General features: G+C 36.3%; 1 protein-coding gene across 2 annotated transcripts; it reads left to right on the forward strand.

Annotated features, from left to right (window-relative positions):
• The first annotated feature begins 13,957 nt into the window (after positions 1–13,957).
• LOC137734931 (mechanosensitive ion channel protein 2, chloroplastic-like) lies at positions 13,958–23,952 on the forward strand. Of its 2 annotated transcripts, none has more exons than XM_068474264.1 (14): positions 13,958–14,108; positions 14,885–15,108; positions 15,194–15,253; positions 16,079–16,230; positions 16,979–17,102; positions 17,222–17,319; positions 18,235–18,348; positions 18,573–18,633; positions 18,754–18,903; positions 18,994–19,104; positions 19,311–19,478; positions 19,607–19,720; positions 21,086–21,142; positions 22,805–23,952. In XM_068474264.1, the coding sequence occupies exons 2-14, from the start codon at positions 15,031–15,033 to the stop codon at positions 23,699–23,701; spliced, it is 2,184 nt and encodes a 727-aa protein (XP_068330365.1). In that variant the 5' UTR covers positions 13,958–14,108; positions 14,885–15,030; the 3' UTR covers positions 23,702–23,952. The 2 variants fall into 2 exon arrangements, with proteins under 2 accessions (XP_068330365.1, XP_068330372.1); XM_068474271.1 differs by having other exon boundaries at positions 16,085–16,230.
• Positions 23,953–24,001: the final 49 nt, after the last annotated feature.

The following is a 24,001-nucleotide window of genomic DNA, read 5'->3' on the forward strand; positions in this document are numbered from 1 at the left end:
CCTATCTGAAGCGCTTCCATTCAGAGCTGGCAGAGGTAGAGATGCCAGATGATAGATTGAACACTATGGTGTTTAACCAAGCCCTTTACATCCATTCACTTTTTTCCTAGAAACTGAACAAAAAGAAGTACGATTACACCACTCTAGCAGAATGCTAGATATTAGGATGACAATACTAGGAGAACAAGAGCCAAACCAAGAGAACTGAAATGAGAAGGAACAATAAAGGCACTCTTTCCTCTTCCCTACAACAAACTGGCAGAGGAGGTTGTTAAGACACATAAGCCTTACCTAAACCAAAGTCGTACACTAATTTAAACACCATTGTCTACATCCTACACTGCACAGCATAAAAAACAAACCATTCATGCAGCACCCAAAACCACTCTCGTAACACTTAGAGAAGAAGAACCCGAATAAGTATCGTTTCTTCCACAAAACCACCGGTCACACTACTAAGAACTGCCGCATACTGAGATATCATATTAAAAAAATTACTAGATCAGGGACATTGCTGGGAGTTAGTCAAGGACAAGGCAAAGAAAGAGGGCTTAGTTAAACCCAAAAACAGGGATAGGTCGAATAAGCATACCGACTATGAAGATCAACGATCGATGAAGAAAACCACTCTTAACATATACTGCAACCATGGTGGACGTGAAGCCCTAAAAGGTGAGGAGATAATAGGCGGACTACGAGAAATTCAATACCTATCATCGTAAGATGGACCCTTTGATAACGCCTTTAGATTGAATAGATAAAGGTACAATCCGAACTACACACAATTTGGTTCACTTCTCAGGATATTTAGGCAGCCTATTCTAAACTCAATTGCAATATCGCGTCTCTTAATGCCCCACCATAGGTTTATCGTCAAAAGTATCCCTGATGTAACCTTACATTATATTATTTTTTTTCTTAGAACTACATCAATGATTTGACTCTCCTTCTTAGAGATATGTAGGCAATCATTCCTGGATTCAATCACACTTATTTATTAATCAATCATATTTCCTTCACCAATAAAGCAATTATGAAGTTTATCTGTTTTATGTTCAATATTTGTTTCCTTTTTTTTTTTTCCTTGTCCTTGGTGATGGAAGAATACCTCACTCATCTAAACAAAGCATAAACTTTGAAAACTCATATGATTGCAAGTCTAAAAATCCAAAGTAACACTGTCAGAGGAATCTCTCTTAGCCCATTCTGTGTTAGTCGGTTAACAACTTGGGGGCCTTGAACTGTAAAAAGCTCAGCCACGATTGGCGGGCTACGGGTACAGGCATATGGCACCCTGACCCAAAAGTCTAATGCACCATCCGGCCTCCGAAAAGTTTAACAACTAGCGAAGTTGTGGGTTATCATTAAAATCTAGGCTCTACGCCATTCAAGGGAATAGTCGAAAGGGCGATCAGGAAATAATCCAAGGGTGGCTCTTAACTCCAACCCAGAGTATGACTACTTCTATGACCAACTTATTAAGGCAAGTATTGAATGAAAAAAATTTCACCTAAAAAATTAAAATGGGCTTCTTTTCAAGTAAAATCCATTAATGATGAAAGTTCCATGATGCAAAAACAAAAATGGTTGTGAAGATCTCAAAAGAGAAACAGTTATTTAAAAACATATCACTAAAAGATCTCACTGCTGAAAATGAAGAGTCGTCTACCTAGAGATTGATGTGTGTGAAGATTAGAGCGAATACCAAAAAACAGAGGCATTTGTCATTATTACGTTTGATTTTGCACATTTTAGAGGATGCATAAAGGAAATAAAAGCGACTCAACTTTCCAACTTTAATGTCAAGAGTCAGGTCATCGCACAAGAAACTGAAGACTAAACGATAGGTAATCTAGCTTACTCCGAAATGATGGTCTTTGGATAACAATTCATCCTCAAGGGAAATAGGTTGCCTCTCAGATGGATAGTTAGGGGCAATTTTGTAACCATGATTTTCTAGGGCCAAAGTAAGGTTGATCCGAATACAGTTACCTCAAAAGTCCGATTATAGACTTATTAGCTTCGAGCGGAGCTGTATCAGATAGAGTAGTAGTGCCATCATCACTCTGTTTCAGGGCAATAGGTGGAGTCCTTGCGACTCCAATGAATGACCATGCATGTTCTGCAAGATAGGTGATCTGATCCGAATATGGACTCAATCAGATCCTATAAGTCTTGGAGTTCCTACAATCTAGGAATTGGCTTAGGCCACCAGTAATCATAACTCCTCAGAGAGTGAAATATCTACTTCTAGATATCCTCCAGAATTCTCTTTGCTTAGAACGAGGATTCTATCCTAAAAAAGGTTTCTCTCCCACGATATAAATACACACATCTAGGGTTTATCTATGGTAACGAAATCTAAGTACTTCAATTTTTTATACCACTGCTTGCGTCTAAAATCATTCACTAACTTGGTCCACAACCACCATCCACAACAGTGCGTGAATTTGGGTCCAACACAAAGTGAGAGAGCTCAATAACTAATGAGAAGAAGAGAAAAGAAAGAAAGTAATTGGTTGTCGTGGTGTGATTCGGTAAATACTTGTCTTCCCAATGTTCTTTTTATCGAGGTGAGTAGTTTATGTAATGTGTTCAAAATATTCTTAATTTCTAAGAACTAAAACCATGAGTTATCATGGGATTTTACTCTATTTCTAAATACCTCTCTATTTCAGGTCAAGTATGTTTGATTTGATGTAATCGTTTTCAACTAGTACATGTGTGTGGATTCTTGAGATTGTTCATGAAGCATGAGAACTTTAGTGTTAGGTTATATGAGGAATAATTATATGGCACACAGGGACAATAGAGTAGCAAGGCCAATTTAAGGGTCATGTGGTGAGCTATATTATGAAGGAGTTAACCAATATGTGAAAGGACGATGTGATATGGAATTCTGTGGCTAAAGTTTTGGATATAATTATGATATATATTTATAGAGTGGATTAAACAACACACTTGATTGGCATATTATATATTCTACTCACTCGGCGATGATGGTTATTGCTCACCGTTCACCTTTTTATTGTACAGATGTGGTATTGGCAAGGCAAATGCTAGACAAGTTGAGGTTGTGTTACACAAAGGATTTCAAGGTTTTGATATATTTATGTACCACATGTAAAGATTTTTGGAGTTATTGTTATAAGAGAAGTTTTTTTTTTCTTTTTTTAACTTTTACACTCGCATCGGGCGTGGGGTTAATTTTTCTACTGAGCCTGAATCCAGGGCTTGATACTTTATCTATAGTAAACCAAGGAGAGAGAAAAATTTGCTCTCCATGTAATACAAATCTAATAAGAAATAATCACCATCATAAAGAGTAATCAAATCTACCAAGGATATACATAATCATACTTACACTAGAATTTATGTTATAACATATTCTAATACACAAAAATCAGAACAGCATATTGTGAGAACGAGTTAGAAGCAAGGCTACACCTTTCAAGCCTTATATATTTTTACTTTTTATACCTATATAATATAATATTATTATATAAGAATAATAGATTTTATATTTTAAATAGAGTAGTTGAAAGTTAAAATACCCTATTCACCCCGTTTCGGATACAAACAAAAAACTTTCAGCACTTTTTTCCTTCTTATCCGATCAATAGGGCCGAAACCCGTGAAGACCCAAAGGGAGAACAGTTACATAGGGATTCTCCATTCTTGAAAATTAGGCATATTTCTAATAGGGAGGGGAATTTGCAAGGAACATAACCGCAGTCCTATAAAGTTCACAATGGTTTTGAAGACATATATGGAGTAGAGGTGCTCATTTCTAAACTTATGGCTATTCTGTTCCTTCCAAATGACATAGACAACAGCTTGGAGGCTCAACTTCTTAATGGTAACATCCAATGACTTACTCGTCTAACTATTAGTAGCCCAAGTGATAAACTCATGCCAATCTAAAGGAGGAGGAACACACCCACACTTATTAAGCACATTAGACCATATACTAGCACTATATGAACACTCAAAGAACAAGTGATTGTAAGACTCACTATCAGTCAATCAAAGAGAACAAGTAGGTGAGCCAGAGGGATTAATGTCATTACTCGACCCATAGTAGATGTTAGAACTAATAAAAAACATATTATATAATATATGTGACGACCCGTCCCGAATTAATATATATTTTATCCTCGAATGTGTAGAAATGACGATTATACCCTCGAGTCGTAGTGACGTGAATGTACGTATATGGTTTTAAATTATTTTCTCGTTGACGTAATTAAATCATACTTGATGTCACGAGAGTGTTGACGTGATTTAGGGCCGAGTTGGGTTCTTAATGAAAATATTACGAATAAACGATTGTGTAATTGGGCTAAGGAAATAGACCAATCACCACACCTCCTACTTTCTTGGGTCCAATTAGAATTTTAGGTTTGTTTTGGGGTCAATTGTTAGCCCTAAACATGCAGTCCAATTAGGGCTTAAGATCCCTTTTATCTATGCCCAATCCGGACCACACGCACACACTTATACACACGTACATACCCTCATCCTTTTTCTCGATCTTTCTTTTGTCTGTACAGTCTGTACACACACACACCCAACCATCTTCATCTTGCATGATCGAACTAGTGGAGGTCGTTTTCGAGTTCCTTGCAAGGTTAGGAACCCAATCATACCCTTAGTTTTGTGAATAAACCTCAGAAACCCAGGAACTCGCAAGCTCTGGCGAGGTGCTCTGCTACTCTATCATGATCGTGGATGTTTCACGAAGTTTCAGGGCTCAAGGGAGTCTTAAAACAACTTCACATAGATTATAGAGAAGTTTTGGAAGGTTTTGGACGTTGGGATAGGTCAGTTTCTCGAGTTGCAGTTTTGACCGGAATATTGAAGGATTTTCCGACTATTTCCCGTCGGTTTTAGGACTTCAAAGTGGTAAAAACATGTTTTACTCGTTCAAGGCCTCAGATCCATGTAAAGTTTGTGAAGTTTGGTTGAGATTTGAGTGAGATATTTAAATTTGAAATTTTTCCAGTTTCCGGCGACGCAGAGGCGATTGGTGTCGAAATCCGGCTAACCACCGAAGAAGGAAGGGGAATATTCTGTCAACTTTGATGGAATATACCAACGGCGTCAGGTAAAGTTAACGGAATATTCTATTATTTAGCGAAATATTTCCTAATAGCGTTTAAAATTTAGTCTGTGTGTCAGGCACGTGCCTGCGTATGGTCGACGAGTGGGACGGCGGAAAATTATTCTAAAAATATGGGGATGCTCGTGGTTTTGAGTAGGCCACGATGGTATATTCAAACACCCCAATTGAGCAACGTATGAGAAGTTATTATATGGTTTTGGTTATGTACTTAAAATTAATGTTAAAATAGTGATTTCATCTATAGGTGAGATATTTTCAGAGGATGAGTGCAGTCAGGAGAGACTCGGGGGTTACGATCCAGCTACATACTAGTGAGTGGGCTTTTGGTTTTCTATAGATATGTATATATGCATTGCGTTTTCCCAGAAATTTGTTTTAAATGAAATTACGTTTTAAATGCCATGTCAATTGCATTATGCTTTAGAGTATGCATTAGTATAGATATGCATATTGTTGCTTGATGCTGCGGATGCCCAGGTAAGCTTTAGGTGAGTATATATTGATGATAGTGGATGCATTGTTTGTGGTTATACGTAGATGCATTTAGAGCTCATTATCTTGCACCCCGGTGCTAGTGCTCCCGCACCGCACACTTACCTTGGATCCAAGTTTAGTGCACAACCCTTTCGTATATACCATATTAGGTGGTTTCGACTCGTAGGTGACCCGCGATTATTCGCACAGCCTTCACCTGATCATAGCACTTGAGCGTACTTATTTGCACCTAACCCTGTCGTACAAACCACATTAGGTGGTTCTGACACGTGTGCAAGCATATCTGATGAGTTATAGGTTCAGCCGTACAGGTCACGTTAGGTGACTCTGGCTGACATATCATTTTACATTGATTTATTTCACTTGGCTACTTATTTCCATACTGGGATACTTAACATGGCATATATTTGATTTTCATTGCTCTCAAGCATGATTTTTATATATGTATGTATTTTTATTTTCTGGGAAACTATACAAGTTTTACGGTGAGGGGTTATTATGTTTGGAAAGAGAAATGGTTTTGAAAAGCTTTATTTTTGCCCACTCACGTTTTCTGTTTTGCGCCTCTCCAGATTCTAGATAAAAGTGCGTGTTGGTGGCTCACGAGGACTCTATGGCGGTTCTGACAGACATCCATCAATGTAGGGTTTTCTTTCATACCCTGTATAATTAGTATTTAGCTTGCTAGATTGCACCTTGGCACCCACGCTTTGAATGTGTGTATCTGCACTTTAACACTTGTTCCCGCACTTATTTACTTGTCTTGTGTGCATTAGTTAAATGGTTTTTGATTTCTCACATCTTCGTATCACTGTCACTTCCATACTGCGCACATGGCTACGTCACCATCACATGACGGCCAACATGCCTCGATTTAGGTCGAGGTGTGTCAATATATATATTACACAGATTATATTGAAATGTAATTACAATATATAATCACACAATATGAATATAAACGAAGTTGTAAATAAATCATAACAATTACCACTAACTTGATTTTGGAAGATAAAGGCATGTAGTAGCAATCTCCTAAGGCAGAAATACGCCCCCACACCACTGCAGTAGTTCTTGCACGTGAACTTGAATTCTTGGCGAATTGATATGTGTTTCTCAATGACAGAGTAAAAGGAAAATTTTTTATTGAATGAATTTGTTTAACCCTGCAGCCATACACATAATGGCCTAATTTTGCAACTGTTGGATGTAGTTACAACCTTTTGAAATCATTCATATCCTTTCAGAATTGTTGTAACTGTTGATTGAAACAATTTTATCCTTTTCAGAAAAACTGAATAAAAAAACAAAATCGTGAACCCAATACTTAGGTCATTTGCCCAAGCCCAAGAGCCCATATTAATATATACCCAATCCTAAGCCCAACCCCAAGGTCACAAGGTCCAGGGATAGGCTTAAGCCATTTTGATTACATGTAAGGAGCCCTCACTTATAAAGTCTTATTGACTTAAGGTTTTGGTCGATGTGGGACTTGCCATCCCACATTAATTCCTAAAAATACCCCACATTTTCTATTCAAACTCTAGCAATACCCCATATTTGAATAGAAAATAAGATACTTACTAATTTAGTAACATCTTTCCAGAGAACTGAGATATGATATGCATCGAATATGTGTCTTTCGAACTTGAACCTTTTCTAGTGAGTACTCATCGGATTTACCTAATCAAGCAGTGAATTTAATATCTTGAACTAATCATTCTTAGTAGTAAATCAAATAAATAAGTATCACATATATCACATCTTGACACACTTCAAACTCATACGGTTGTGTTCATTTTGGTTTTGAACAAATCTTGATTTAATGAGACCCTTACAGAATTCTAGCCATAACAATTCTCAAAGATGCGACCCCACATCAATCTTACATAGGAAATGCTAATCAAGAATATCCTATTATATTCATTTTAACCATAATATATTAGCATTATTAAGAATAACAATTCACCCTCTTCGTTTTACAGGCAACACACTGTTTTCCATCATAAGAATGAGTAAGGATTATGTGTTTCTTACTTTGAGTTTTCCCTAACTAGTTTGCCTATTGAACCTAGATCATGGGATCTCCAATTAGCTAGGTTGGGTTTCTGTTAAGTTATAACTCATTGAATTGGCTTTAAACTCATTCCCCTCGATGTAAATGCCACTTGATCCTTTGGTAGGCCTTTAGTCAAAGGATCGGCAATGTTCTCCTTAGATTTAAATTTGTGAATGGAAATTGTTCCATTCTTGAGTAATTGTCTAATGGTTCTATGTCATTACCTTATATGTCTCGACTTCCCATTATACTCAGCATTTTTGGCTTGACCTTGTGTAGCCATGATGTCTCAATGTATACATACTGCAATCACAAGCTCTGAGAATTGGCAACATTGACAGGGAATAAGCTTTTTTAGGTGTAGCTATACTAAAGTAAGTAGTCGGCCTAACCTTCGGTTACCGTAACCAAGTTTTTATTTCTCGCTCCTTATGTTATATACTAAAAATGTTTAAGTCATTCAGCTTCGTCAGCAACTGCATCTAAGGTTATAAACATTGATTCCATTGTTGAACGTGCTATACACGTTTTCTTAGACGATTTCCATGACACAACTGCTCCACCAAGTGTAAATACATATCCACTTGTGGACTTACTATCTGTGCTCCCTGAAATCCAATTTGCATCACTGTATCATTCTAATACTAGGGGATATTGCATGTAATGCAAACCATAGTTTATTGTATGCTTTAAGTATTTTAATACCCTGATTAATTAAAGCATTCCAATGATCTCTTCCAGGATTACTTGAATACCTACTTAATCTGCTTATTGAATAAGCAATATTAGGTCTTATACAATTCATATTGTACATCAAGCAACCTATAACTTGTGTATACTCCAATTGAGATACGCTATCTTCTTCGTTTTTAATAAGTTTATGAATTCGATCAAATGGAGTTACTGCAGGTTTACAATCATAAACCTTTTCTACATAATGGGATTGAGTTAGAACATATCCATTTGAATTTCTTAGAATTCGAACTCCAATAATTACACCATCTATTCCAATATCTTTCATATCAAAACTAGAATTTAGCATTTTCTTTGTGGAGTTAATCACATCTTTGTTTGTTCCCATTTTGATCATGTCATCAACATATAGACATACAATAACACAAGCATTTTTTGTTTACTTAACATAAATGCATTTATCACTTTCATTGGTCACAAATCCATTTGTGATCATATTATGATCGAATTTTTCATGTCATTACTTAGGAGCTTGTTTAAGTCCATATAATGACTTAATCAATTACAAACTTTCTTTTCTTGACCTTTAACAATGAAACCTTCAGGTTGTTCCATATATATTTCTGCGTCTAATTCCCCATTTAAAAATGCAATATTGACATCCATTTGATGTATCTCAAGATTGTAAATAGACAGAATAACTATTAACAACCTTATAGACATTATTCTAGCTATTGGTGAATAAATATCAAAGCAGTCAAGTTCTTCCTTTTGACAATACCCTTTGGCAACCAGACAAACTTTATACTTGTTTATGGTACCATCCAGTCTCAATTTCTTCTTAAAAATCCATCTGTATCCAATTGGTTTATTTCCCAAAAGCAATTAACCAATTCCCATGTATTTTTTTTTTGCATGATAGATTCCATTTCACTTTGAATAGCTACTTTCCAATAAGGTGCTTCATAAGATTCCAATGCAGCCTTATAAGTTTGAGGTTTTTCTTTGGTTAGATAAGTAAAGAAATCAGGACCAAAATCCTTTGCAAATGTTGCTCTTTTACTTTTTCGTGGTTCCAAATCTTGGTTTTCATTATTTCTTGTAGTATCATCATGTACTCTTTGATTAAAAGTATATGACTTATCGTTCTAAGGAAATTTTTCCTCAAAGAACTCGGCTTCTGCAGATTCAAGTATTGTATAGTGATGTCTGCAATTTCAAATTTATGAACCAAAAATCTATATGCTGCACTATTATTGGCTTGACAAAGAAATAAACAATCCACGATTTTAGGTCTAAGTTTTTATCTCTTCAGAAGAGGTACTTGAACTTTAGCAAGACAACCCCACACCTTCAACATTTTATATGTAGGTAACTTTTCTTTCCAGATTTCAAAAGGAGACTGATTAGTTTTCTTATGTGGAATTCGGTTCAATATTGTATTGGCAGCAAAAAGCGCTTCACCCCATAAATTATGTGGTGCACCAGAACTGTTTAACATGGAATTAATCATATCTTTCAAGATCCAATTTTTACAGTTAGTAACTCTGTTTTGTTAAGGAGTATATGGTGCTGCCGTTTGATGTATAATTCCATGTGTTAAACAAAATTATACAAAGTCGTTAGATTTGTATTTACCACCTCTATCTGACCTTAAGACTTTTATTCTTTTGTCTAGTTGATTTTCGACTCCGGGTTTAAATGTTTTAAACATGTTTAAAGCTTCACCCTTACTATGTATCAAATAGACATAAAAATACTTGCTGCAATCATCAATGAAGTTAATAAAGTAATTTTTTTCCTCCACGAGTTGGTCTGGACTTGAAATCACAAAGATCACTATGGATTAGACCAAGTACTTCATTGGATTTTTCCACCGATTTATATAAATGTCTTGCATATTTGGGTTATGTGCATATCTCACATTTAGATACTTTGTGAAACATTTGGGCAATAGGTCTAAGTTAACCATTCTTTGAAGAGAACGAAAATTAACATGTCATAATATTGCATGCCATAAAGTAGAAAACTCAATCAAATAAGCAGAAGAAACACTAGGCTTATTATTATTATTAATAGTATCAGCAAAAAGTACATTCAGTTTGAAGAGCCTCTCAGCCAGGTAGCCATTTCCCACATACACCTCACCCTTGGTGAGTACAAACTTTTCAGGTTCAAACATTAACTTGAAACCTTTGTTGCTAAGAAGCGAACCAGAAATCAAATTCTTTCAAATATCAGGAACATGCAGAATATTGGTGAGTGAAAGCTTTTTCTCATAAGTGAGTTTGAGCGTCACTTTTATTTTCCCTACAACGGAAAATGCAGTTGCATTTCCCATGTACAGATTTTCTCCACCATCAATCGATTGGTAAGGGACAAACATATTCTGATCAGCACAAACATGCCTTGTTGCTCATGTATCAACTCACTAGTCATTGGAATTGGTCAATAAAGTGACCTCAAATACAACACCAACAAACATGTATTTTGAAATCTTTGCTTGATTGGAATTCTCAGCATTCTGATCCTTCTTGTGGCAGCAATCCTTTGCCCTATGACCTGTCTTTCCACAAACCCAACAGCCTCATTTGATTTTCTTAAAGGTTTTTCCTTTCACATTAATAAGTGTTTTCTTTGTAGCATCCTTGTGTTTGTTTTCTGATAGGGTTTTGCCTTGTGTGAGTCTCCTCCTTCCACAATATTAGTTTTTGCCTCCAGCGATGAGGCATCATACTACTCATTCTTGTGATGATTCTCTTCCACACACAGTTTGAGAATTAGTTTATCCATGCTCATGTCTTCAATTAGATGTTTCGGATAAATCTTGAAGTCGTTTCAATTAGAAGGCAGTTTTTCTATGATAGAGCCAACCATGAAGCCTTCTTTCAAACCCAGATCTAACTCAAGAACAATCACTTAGAGTTCATCTTACTTGACAACAGACTTGGTGTCACTTATCTTGTAATTCATAAATTTTTTGATCACAAACTTCTTGGAACTAGCCACTTCAGACTTAATTTTTTTGTCCAGAGATAGTTCCCTAGCCGTCTTATATGATGAACAAATGTCATACAAGGAGTCATCCAAAGCATTCAGAATGTAATTCCTGCACATAAATTCATTATGAGTCCAAGCTTCTATAGACTGCATAATTTCGGCAGAGATATCTCCCTCTTCTGGTGCTTTAGGGGCCTCAAAAGTAATGACGTGACTCAAATTAAGAGTTGTCAAGTAAAACATCTTCTGTTGCCAACGTTTGAAATCAATTCCCTTGAATTTCTCAGGTTTCTCAACTTGTTGCTTGACAACACTAACTTTTGATTGATCCATATTTCTGTTTTAGATTGTTAGAACTAATAAAAAACATATTATATAATATATGTGTGTATATATATATATATAATAATTACATAGATTATATTGAAATATAATTATAGTAACAATATCTTAAGACAGAAATACGCCCCCACATCAGTGCAGTAGTTCACGGACGTCTATCTTGCAGGATACAACTATCTAATTCAAGTTCTTGCACTTGAACTTGAATTCTTCGCGAATTGATATGTATTTCTCAATAAAAGAGTAAAAGGAGAGTTTTTTTATTGACTGAATTCATTTAACCCTGCAGCCATATATATAATGACTTAATTTGAACATTTGCAACTATTGAATGCAGTTACAACCTTTTGAAATCATTCTTATCCTTTCAGAATTGTTGTAACTGTTGATTAAAACAATTTTATCCTTTCGGACAAAATGAATCTAAAAACAAAAATTTGAACCTAATACTTAAGTCATCTACCCAAGCCCAAGAGCCCATATTAATATATACCCAATCCCAAGCCCAAGCCAAGGTTTATGGGTAAGCTTAAGCCATTTTGATTATAAGTAAAGCCTCATTGACTTAAGGTTTTGGTCGATGTGGGACTTGCCACCCCACATTAATTCCCAATAGTAGATAACTTATCCCTTATAAGAAGCCAAATAATGAAGACCCACCTTGAGACATGTTTGCCAAACCACAAGAGACCATCCCGTAGGACCTTCAGATGGGTCTCCTTAATAACATTCCAAGCAGATGAGGCAGAATATGTTGCATTAGGAGACGACATCCAACTAATAGAATAATGCCTAAACTGGTTCAGAGAAAGCTGAAACATATAAACTCGAATTTCCAATAAATCATTAGAGGAAGAAAATGACCACCTTCAGCCGGAACCATTCTCATCAATAATCTCTCTCACCAAAGAATTTGGTTGGAGTCAAGATTCCACAATGATATTAGAATGCCATCTAAGAGTAAGGGCCTACAACGGGTGCCAATTGTCAAACTATAGAGAGTTGGAAAGCCAGTCACCAATGAAATGAAAGAAGAATGGTCTAACCAGCCATTTGAGATGAAGGAGTTTCCTCCAATTCCAAAAGCAAATTGAAGGAAATGAGGCATTCCAAAAAGAATTACCTTGAAGTAAATAAACCTTCACCTAGTTAGACCATAAATTAAAAGCACTAGAAATTAAGCTCCTAATATGGCGGATCATAAGAGCTTAATTCCAATAATGTAATCTCTTTAAGCCAAGAACCCCTCTGCCTTAGGGAGATAGACGTCATACCAAGCCACCTTAGGTGCACCTTTGGCTGCATAACGCCCTAAACAATTACCAGACCATAAGAAAGAGCAGAGCCTTTGCTCAATATCTAAAAGCATTTTTTTTTTTTTTAAGGATCAGATGCGAGCACCAAAAAACTTGAATATTGGAAAAGCACAGCTTGATGGGTTGCAACCTCCCAGCAAAGGAGAGAACACTGTTCTTCCAGGTTTTAATCCTTGCTTCATTCTTGTCAACTAAAGGAGCAATCATGAAAAACTTGGAAGTGATTAGAGGAACTCCCAAGTAACGGACCATCAAAGATCCTCAGTGAAAATTAAACAATTGCAAAACTAGATATTTAGAGATGTCTTCCATTCATGCAATAAAAATTTGGCTCTTGGAGGCACTAGAGGCTAACGGGAAAGCAATTGAAAATCCCAAAGAGATTGATAAAGAACCTGAGCAGATTCTTCATCCCCGTAACACACTGTAAGAAGATCATCAGCAAAGCAAATGTGAGTTAAAGCAACTCTCTTACACCACCAATGAAACCAAAAAAGAGGAGAAGTCTTACTTTAGCATTGATAATACGGGGCAACATCTCTATAGCAATGACACATAAGTAGCACGACAAGGGACCCTTGCCTAAGGCCACACCTGCTCACAAAATAACCCACAAGCTCACTATTCACAGAAATCGAGAACATAGGAAAGAGATGTAGCTTTTAATCCAATTAATCATTGTAGGCTGCATAGCAAAGGCAGCCAGAATAGCAAGAATAAAATCCCACTTCAGAGTAGAATTCTCTATACTAAATTATGTTTGATTTATTGTTTGGTAATCAAAACAACATTGGGACAAAAAATAAAAGGACCAGAATGGAAACCCACAAAAGTTAGGGGTAAACATGAAATTAACCCAAAAGAATATGCCGATTGCGTATCTGGAGTTCCAAAAAACCAAACATTCCGTGAGAAAGAAATAGAAATTTTTTGTTCTTCCTCTTGTCTTCATTTCGTCGCACGCCTACCTTCGATTTCCGTACAGGAATACAGGAATACGAAACCCAGCCTCCAAATTGCATCGAGAACCCTCTGAAGCCTCCGATATTCCAATCCGTCGTCGCTCTACATAGCCTACGAGGTAATCTTTTACACTCTAAATTTTCATCCCCTTTTTTTCCTCAAATTATTGAGCTCAAATATTGCATATATCATGTCAGTTAGCAGAAATTTTAGTGTTTATATATATGTAATATATATATATATATATATATATATATATATCTATAGTTTACTTTTCAGCAATTTTTGTGTGTCTATGAATTTTGGTACCTTGCCTTCCTTTCGTATTGATTTTTGTTAGAATTATTCCATGTAATTTAAGAAATCATGCCAAAATCGTTATATGGAGGGGGGAAATTTTTGGTTTTCGGTTTCAGTCAATGGAATTTATACAGTGAGAATTACTTTCGGACTGAAATTTAACATGTGGGTTCATTTGATTTTTCGAAGTTTAGCGTTCCCGTGTGTAGATAAATTAATGCATCTACTAGTAGGAGCTGATGAGATTTAAGGTAGAGGGTGGTGTTTCCAGAAGGGAAAACCCGCCAAAGATTAGCCACAGTTTAGAGTAACATGAAGGCTTGTAAAGAAACCAATGTGTGAGCACAAGACCGAATGGTTAAATAGAATGTATATGGAATGGATGGCCCTGCTCTTTTCAGTGATCATGTTACTAAAGTTGATTCAGTCACGAGTTTGGTAAACTACCATGTTTCCCGTTTAATATTTTCTCTATTATGTGGTTGTTCATGCATCAAGAATTTACTAATGTTTGAGCGATTACTTGATGTTATTTCATTTTGGAAGTGTTCATGTGTTTAGCTTTGAATTTGATGATATGCTTTCATGTTTCAGGGCTTGCTAGAATCTGTGACTAGCTTAAGCTGGTTCTGGGCTTGCAACGTTGTGAAAGACTAGTTGATCACTTTATCCATATCAATTGAATTTTGAAGGTGGCTTTGAGTTGTGTTATGATCTGACCTTCTAATTTCAACCCAACAATGGTTCTTGCTGGTTCATTGCAATTGTCCCATGGATTGGGACTTTGCAAGAATCAGAGGTACAGAGAACAATTTAAGGTACTATGAAACTTTATCGTTTTAATTCGTATTTCAATATTATTGTGAGAGTGTTTTCAATCCTAAAGTAATTTTATCTTTGCAGTGTGGAATACGAAGGGACAAGTTACATTCCTTAAACACCGGCCTTACATCAAGATTTGCAGTATGAGTTCATAATTGTTCCATTTTCTTTCCCATTGAGAAGATGGATATTTAGATTTTTTATATAGTAAAAATATTGCTGAGTTACTTTTCTGGATTATTGTAGATGGTACATGTAGGGAATTGTTCTCTTACTAAACCATCTGGCAACACAACAGATTGTGAATTTTACCATTAATTAGGTGGATTCTTGATGTAGCTGTGGTCTAGATTCACAATCACAGTATGGCAATGTAAGTTTGGCAAGGGAACATTACCCTATGTGTGTTTAAACATACATTTTAAGCACAAAAGAAGTTACATCTACAAAGTACTTCCCTTTCATCACATTATTATATTACGTGCCTTATCTCTTTAGAGTTTAGGCTCCAGCCGTCCACCCTAAAATTAAATCTCATGATCAAGTGCTTACGATAATGCTGCTCAAGTCTGTTGACAAACAATGCACACAGAAAGAAAAAAAGGTCCGAGGCATGTTTAGCATTGCCAGTGCTCATTTTATGCTGCCCCCACCCCACCCCTCCCCCTCTCCCTCTTTCCCCCACAGGCATTAAATTGGAAATGGGTTGGGCCTATTAGTGACAGAGATTGTGATTACATGCTATTATTGCGTTTTAATACTACTGTTATTCTGTGATATGTGAAATTTCTTCATTTTGTTGATATTCATTCTAGTCGCTTGTTCAATTTTCTTATTCTCAGATATTACCAAAGTTGTTTTGTTCCCTTTTAACAGCTTGCCTAGGAAATAGTATTTAGTGATGCTCTCTTCTTTAGAAATTTAGTAACTTTCGGGAAAAATCTTGAGATCATCTCTTCTTTACAGTTTCAGAAGCAGGATTTTTGGAGTATCAGTTTATCAGACAATGTATACAGGCCCTTACATACTGTATCTCACAGATATCAAGCATTTAAGTGCCATTCCTCGCTAACATCAGGCCAACATGGCTTGAATCCAGCTGCAATGGCGTTGACAAGGTTTTTCTTTTTAGTGTGTTATAAACATGTCATATGCATTCGTTATAGTTATGGTTTCTTAATTTTATTATTCTATGATAACACATGTAACTATAGTTTTGTGCATTATAATAAAAGTACCCATACTTCTTACCATTTCAGATCTTTCAATCTTACAGTGACTTATGCATGACTACAGTTTGTTGCTTTACTCTATACTTTCCTTTCAATCTTTGTTCCTACTTATTTTTATTCTTTTAGTTTTGTGTTAAAAACAGTGTTTGACAAATTTTACTTGATTTTTAACATAAGCAAACATATTACCTTTTTACCAATATATAAGCATGGCATCATTTTACTTTGGAAATCAATGTCCATACTCCTTTCCCCTGATCAACCTGGATGAGTTTTTAGAACGGTATTTTGATGTATTATGTCATTATTATACTTTGACTCTTTCTACGTATAAGCAGCAGGTGGGCTGCTCAAAATGCTATTTCGATCTCTAGGGGTGATGGTAGTTTACAATAAAACTACTTAGATATGAATACTAAAGTCTAACAAGTACATCGAGTTTGGAAATCTTGGTGCTTGTGCTTGCTTAGTAATTTTTCGTATTCCTTGTCTGTTCAGCTGGTGATTTTGTCTGGGTTTTTATGTTTCTATCAGTTTATGATGTCAAATGCTGTTATCTTAAGTACTCTATATTTCTGATTTGTATAATCTTCTTTCCTAAAATTTATAAAGAGATATTCATATTATTATGCAGATCATATAATGCTTTGCAAGGTTGTCCTCTTGTATTCAAATTGGTTCCATCAGTTGGCCTCATTATTTTTTCCGTATGGGGTCTTCCACCACTTATGCGCCTGATCAGAAATCTCGTCCTTCATGTATGCTTATCTTCTTATGTGTTCTTGGTTTATTTTGTATAATACAGTATTTTGCCTGTACTTCTGAATTGGACAGACACTTGATGATGTTATCTAAAATCTTTCATGCTGTCCTGCAGAAGAGTGATAGTAGTTGGAAAAAGAGCAATACGCATTATGTGACAACCTCATATATTCAACCTTTGCTGCTTTGGACAGGAGCAATTCTCATTTGCAGGTGTCTTGATGTTGTATTATTATGAATAATTATAATTTTATGTTATATCTTTTTCGCGGTGAGTGTTACAAAAGATCCAAACTCCTACCCTCCCTTAAGCAAAAATTTGCAGTCAGAAAAATGTGAAAACTACAAGCTCTGAAGAAGATAAGGAAGGAATATTGTCTCAAACAGATGTCAATAGTGGATTTGGACCTTAGAGTCTTTAAAGAGAACACTCAACACCATCAAAAGTTTGACTATCGTTTTCCCTTCGTCTATGTGATCAGCACCGTGAGGTGCAACAGCCCATTCTATTTTGCCACCAACCAAGTTTCTCCTTCCAGCACCACACCTCCAAAACTGCAGTAAGGCATTAGTGTCTGTATCCCAGAAAGAGAAAACACAGGTGACTAGGGGACGGGGACGGAGGTAGAAAATTTCATAAGTGAAGGCAACCTTAACATCTAGTTTTACTTTGGAAGATTCAACATAATATGGTATCTTCTATACTAATTTCATGGCTAATTTTTAACACAACTTGGAGTGATTGTATTTTCATACATATGAATTGAGTTGCATCTCTCTTTATACTTGATGTCAAGGAGGGAGGAGGGATGAAGAAGAGTGGAGGAAGGTGCAAGAAATGCATACAGAATGGTACATAAAATGAAAACTAAAAACCTATTTGAAGTAGTCTCTTCTTCTTTTGAACTTTTGTTTCATGCGTTCTTTATTTCTCCCTCCACCCTCCCACCACCATCTTCATCCTAATCCCCATATATTTTCCTCATCTTGAGAAATAAAATAATAACTGAAGTAAACATGAGAAAAGGTACCAAACAGGCCCAAAAGTTCCGTCGTAACATAACACTAGAGAAATAGTTGTGAAATTTTAATGTGAAGCCTGTATTGATCATAGTGGCTTTCTTGTAGGGCATTGGATCCAGTCGTTCTATCTACAGAAGCTAGCCAGGCTGTTAAGAAACGGCTTTTGGATTTTATAAGATCATTGTCAACTGTTCTGGCATTTGCCTATTGTTTATCAAGGTCAGCCTTTTTTGTGGTTTAGTCTTCTTGCTTGATTGTTATATGCAAACTTTAATATATTTACTTGGCCTTTTTATTTCTTGATGTTTCATTGACCAATCAACAAGAAGCCTTCACTGATATATTTGTGCTGTACTGATTTGTTCTTTTCAATGCAATTGACAGTCTATAAGTTGTAACGCTTATTGACCTCCTTGATAACTAATTGTAATATATTCATGCAGTGCAATTCAACAAGCACAGAAATTTTTTATGGAGAGTGGTGACTCCAGTAATACAAGAAATGTATGTGTTGCGTGCCATAATTGTTCCTTAGATATATTTACTCTCACTCTGTTTGTGTGTGAAGAATTGTAGTTGTTTTCACAAAGAATGAGAGCTCTTTTTCTTTTGTTTTTTTGGCAGATGGGTTTTCAATTTGCCGGGAAGGCTGTTTACTCTGCAGTATGGGTTGCTGCTGTTTCGTTATTCATGGAGTTGCTAGGTTTCTCTACCCAAAGGTGGCTTACTGCAGGAGGTCTTGGGACAGTACTATTGACTCTGGCTGGTCGTGAGGTGAAATCCCGAAATTCTTTACCAATTTTTCTTATTTTCCTTTAAATATCCACGCTTGTTTAACTTTTGACCTATTATTTTTAAATCTAGATCTTCACCAATTTCCTGTCAAGTGTAATGATTCATGCGACTCGCCCTTTTGTTGCAAATGAATGGATTCAAACAAAAATCGAAGGCTATGATGTATCTGGAACTGTTGAGGTTTGTATTAGAGTTATGAAAATTCATGCACTCGGATAAAGTGACAACAGGAGTAAGACTAAAGATAGATAGTATGCATTCTTTCATGGTAAATTATACTTATTTATAACTGAAAACTATGCAGTTATATGAAAAAATTTATTATATTGGTTTGCTGAAATATTTTTTACTTACTGAGTAATCTGTGCTTGTATTCTTGCTTGCAGCATGTGGGTTGGTGGTCACCAACAATCATAAGAGGTGAAGATCGTGAAGCAGTTCACATTCCAAACCACCAGTTCACAGTGAATGTTGTGAGAAATCTCAGTCAAAAAACTCATTGGCGTATCAAAACTCACCTTGCCATCAGTCATTTGGATGTCCATAAGATAAATGTAAGGAGTGACTCCAGTCACCGAATTTTGGTCGTCTCCTCTTATGGTTCAATGGCTGCTGTGGTTTTCAGAACAATGATGTAATTGCATTCACACTTAGTGTGTTAATTGCCCTTATCTTTGTGCAGAATATTGTTGCAGACATGCGCAAAGTCTTGTCCAAGAACCCTCAAGTTGAGCAGCAGAGGTTGCATAGAAGAGTATTTCTGGATAATGTTACCCCTGAAAACCAAGCTCTTTTGGTTAGTATTCACATTTTTACGTTCTTACTTATTTTGTAAATCCACATTGTTTAGTTGCGAGTTATGTATTGATTCTGTTTTTCAAGTTAATTTCTCATTTATGTGGGAAGGAGCTCAGCAATATATAATTTCTGTTTTAGATCATTTTGAGCTTTGAAGTTATGATACAACCTCTTTATTCTGAAGTAAATTGACGAAAGGTTGGTGAAATTAAAAAACCAAGTAGCACCTTAGTCTTAAATCAGTATATATGCAACAGATACTTGGCTAACTTTCTATTTTTTTCCTTAAGAGAGAGATGCAAGGAAGAAATGAGGGAGGATAACAGATGTCTGGCAATAACTTTTGTTGTTTTACTTAAGATAGAAAGAGGGAGGGAGAGAGATGTGAGGAAGTGGGGGAGAATACACAAACCTGCAAATAGACCTGTCAATGGATCAGATTTTGACCCGTACCCGAATGGAATGCAATGTAATTAATAGGATATGGATCACAACATCCAATCTGTTTATCCGGATAAGATATGAATCTGAGAATTCGATTATAAATGGATCCGGATATGGGTCAAGGTGGATCCGATCCGATAATGATCCGATTCAACTTAACATAACGTATTATTTGACTTTTATATTATTTATACTTTTGTATAATGGTAGTTTAAGTTGTTTATGCAATAAAAATACACTTATATTCTATTTTCTTATTATTCAACATAAAACTTTAAATTAAAAATAGAAAAATATAATACAAGATCGAGGTTACTAATGATATTTTAATCTTTTCTATGTCTTAAATTAAATCTGATAAGGATCCGATCCTATGCTAATCGGATCTGGATTGACAAGTCAAATAAAATGATCCAAATAGGATCCGGATCCATTAATCTAATTATGAATGGATCCGGATATGGATCAAGGCTGATCGGATCCGAATTCAACCCGTTTACAGGTCCACCTGAAAATAAAATAAAAATTATTTAAAAGTTTGTTTATAGTTTTTAGGGAGTTGTTACTATTGCCATTAAAAAAATAGTTACTCTGCAGTCCTGTTTTGTTTTGTATTGTTTAAAATAACGGCTCCTTATGAAATGAGACTTTAAAATAAAAAAGATAAAGAAGTGCATCATGACTATTTTGTAGTGCCAATAACAGCATTCAAATAAGGTGTTACCAAACAGATAACAAGTAATTGTTTAATTCAAAATGCTTAAATATGTATGCGGAAGTGTTCTTACACTGAACAATGAGCATGTGTTCATAGTCTCAACAACAGAAGTATATGTTGAATGTGTTTTTCTTGACAATTGTATGTGTTTTATCTTTTGACAATTATATGTTTAATATGTATATTTTTTGCGTATTGCAGATCTTGATTTCCTGTTTTGTGAAGACATCACATTATGAAGAGTATCTGTGCGTTAAGGTAAGGACATTTTAATTCAGAAAAAAATTGTTCTACCTTCCAATTAGCTGACCTCAATTTACCATAATCAAGGCTTAACTACAATATGCTAACATAGAAGGAAAGATGACAATTTCTTAGCCACTTACTCAAATTAGAAGCCCTTTTTCCTTGCATGTTTCACCCCAAACCTTGCATGCACCAAAAACCTCATACCCGAGATACTTTAGTTCATAAGGATATGGATACAAATGTTGTTCGCGAAGTATGATTGAAATGCATGCTGTTACAGGATGATCACTTCAGAGAGTTTATTATTTTTTTATTTTTTTATTCTTTATTCTGGGCTTTATGCTTTTATATTGATTATATAGATGTACTAGAAGTGTTTAGTGTTACGTCACATGATCTGTGTCCCCCAATCCTGACCCTATCTGTGTGTGCGCGCTCGTGCGTGGGTGTGTGTGCGCGCGCGTCTGTGTCTGGGTGTGTGCGTGTCTCTGTGTGTGTGTGTGTTAAAACATCTTTAACTACATTAACCCCCACTACATAATGATTATACTATGATCTATAACTCATACCACCGCCCCTCAACTAGGAGCATAAATAACTGTCATGTCAAATATTTTTAAATCAGAAGGAATTTCTTTTCCCTAAATCACTGGTAAAGACATCTCCCCACTTTTCATAGACTTAAGTTTTTCTTTGTATACCTGTCTCTCACGAAATAACAATCCATGCTGATATGTTTCATCCTCTCATGAAATTGCAAATTACTGGTAGTCCATAGCCTCACAATCCATGTCTTACAAAATATAATCCATGTTGATGTCTCGTCCTCTCTTGAAATATCAAAGTACTTATAGATGCATATAGTCTTTATTATCCTGAAACATTCTCATGGAGTACTGTCACATGCACCTCTTTCTTGTTAAAAAAAAGGTTTCACCCACAAATTCTCACATGTCGTGTGAGCCATAGCTCTGATGATCTCACAGCCACAGTTTTCTTCTTAATTTAGGCCAAGTGAGATCTTCTGCACAGTCAGCATCTGAATAGCTAACATCTGGGTCTCATGCCTCGTCAAATTTGATGTTAGGATTAATAGAAGTATCCATTGGCTTAGCTTCCAAACACTCCTGTTTCATTTAATAGATCAATATATTTTTTCTGAGAGACAGTCGCATTGCAGATCTAGAAACCTCCATCACAATAGTTATCTCTAGTGAACCAATTCCTTCATCCGAAAATTTTATTAGATAGGATTTTAAGTTTGTTGATGAATTTGCCATGTGATGATGCCGCTGGTAGACTAAGCCTCATGATGGAGTTATGGAGATCACGACTTGAAATCCCGATAACATAACTGGATAAGTGTCCTTTTTCTTCTAAGATCCTGGAAGCTCAGAAGGTAGCACAGAAGATGTCAAAACAGTTTTAAGGGTTTTATCAATTTACTTACAGATACAAGATAACAAACTGGTTGACTTCATTGTGCCGCCACCAATGACGACACAAAAATGGCAGACGATGTTCTTGCCATACTGTGATTCTGGACTATTATAACTAGATTTGTTCTTGCCTGAATGATTGTTACATAATAATCTGCCATCATTATTTCTGTTTCCTTGATATATTGAAGGTTATGCTCATTTCAAGTGTACTGAATGTTTGACTAAACAGGAAGCTATAATGTTGGATCTTCTTAGAGTCATTAGCCATCACAAGGCCCGACTTGCCACACCAATTCGTACAGTTCAGAAAATGTATAGCGATCCCGATTTGGACAGTGTGCCATTTGCAGATTCAATGTATAACCATGCTGGAGCAAGATCCAGACGCCCATTCATACTGATTGAACCCTCATACAAAATCAATGGAGAAGATAAAAAAAGGAGTCGTACGCAAACCAGTGGAGAGCGAGATGGGAAGGCCACAACGCGGCCATCTCCTGACTCCAAGGCCAGGGAAACACCAACTTCTGACACCAAGTCAGATTCTAGAGCCGGAGCAACATCAGCATCTGACTCCAAGACCAGAGAAACACCAACATCTGATACCACAGCAGATGCCAAGAGTGGAGACACGCCAAATTCAAACACAAAGGAGGACCCGAAGGGTGCAAAATCATCTACATCTAATCCCAAAGTTGGTAACAAAGAAACAGTGAAGTCAACATCTAATTCTGTTTCCAAGTCAAATTCTAGAGACACTGAAAAGTCTGATTCTGACTCGAGAGCAACGGGCATAGCATCTGATAATTCGATGCAGAACTCTGACAGAAAGCAACAAAAGACTGCAAGTGGATCAACGGCTTTTCCAGTGAAACAGGAAGGTGAAAGGGCGCCCGTTCCTGAGCCACCAATATCAAGGCCTGCTATAGAGGAAAACATAGTGCTTGGTGTTGCTTTAGAGGGCTCAAAGAGAACCCTTCCGATTGAGGAGGCGATGGCTTCCCCTTCAGCTCATGCAGAGGCAAACGATTTGGCTCCTTCCCACAATGGAACTGCATCTCCTATTAAGGGTAAGAAAAATGATCAGGTTCCGGCTGCACCAGGGTCAACATCTGGAAATGATTGAGTTTAGGAAGATCGAGGGAGTCGTAGCTTTTGCGCCATGCAATTCCCTAGTCTCTTTGAGAACAGGGCACTGTACATTGTCATTTACACAAGCTAGTTTTCGTTACTCTTGCCAACTGGGTATGCCATTTTGTTGGCCCTTTTCAGTGAACCGACCATACATCAAACAGAAATGTAGGCTTCCATCAAATTGATAATATTGATCCCGGTAGGCCGTTTGCGGCGGGCTGATTAGATTTCATTCTGCTTCAATAAAGTCTCGTCACTCATGCGTGCATTTGATGATTTTGACCATATTACA

This window comes from Pyrus communis, chromosome 1 (genome assembly GCF_963583255.1).
Source record: "Pyrus communis chromosome 1, drPyrComm1.1, whole genome shotgun sequence".
Classification (NCBI taxonomy): Eukaryota; Viridiplantae; Streptophyta; class Magnoliopsida; order Rosales; family Rosaceae; genus Pyrus; species Pyrus communis.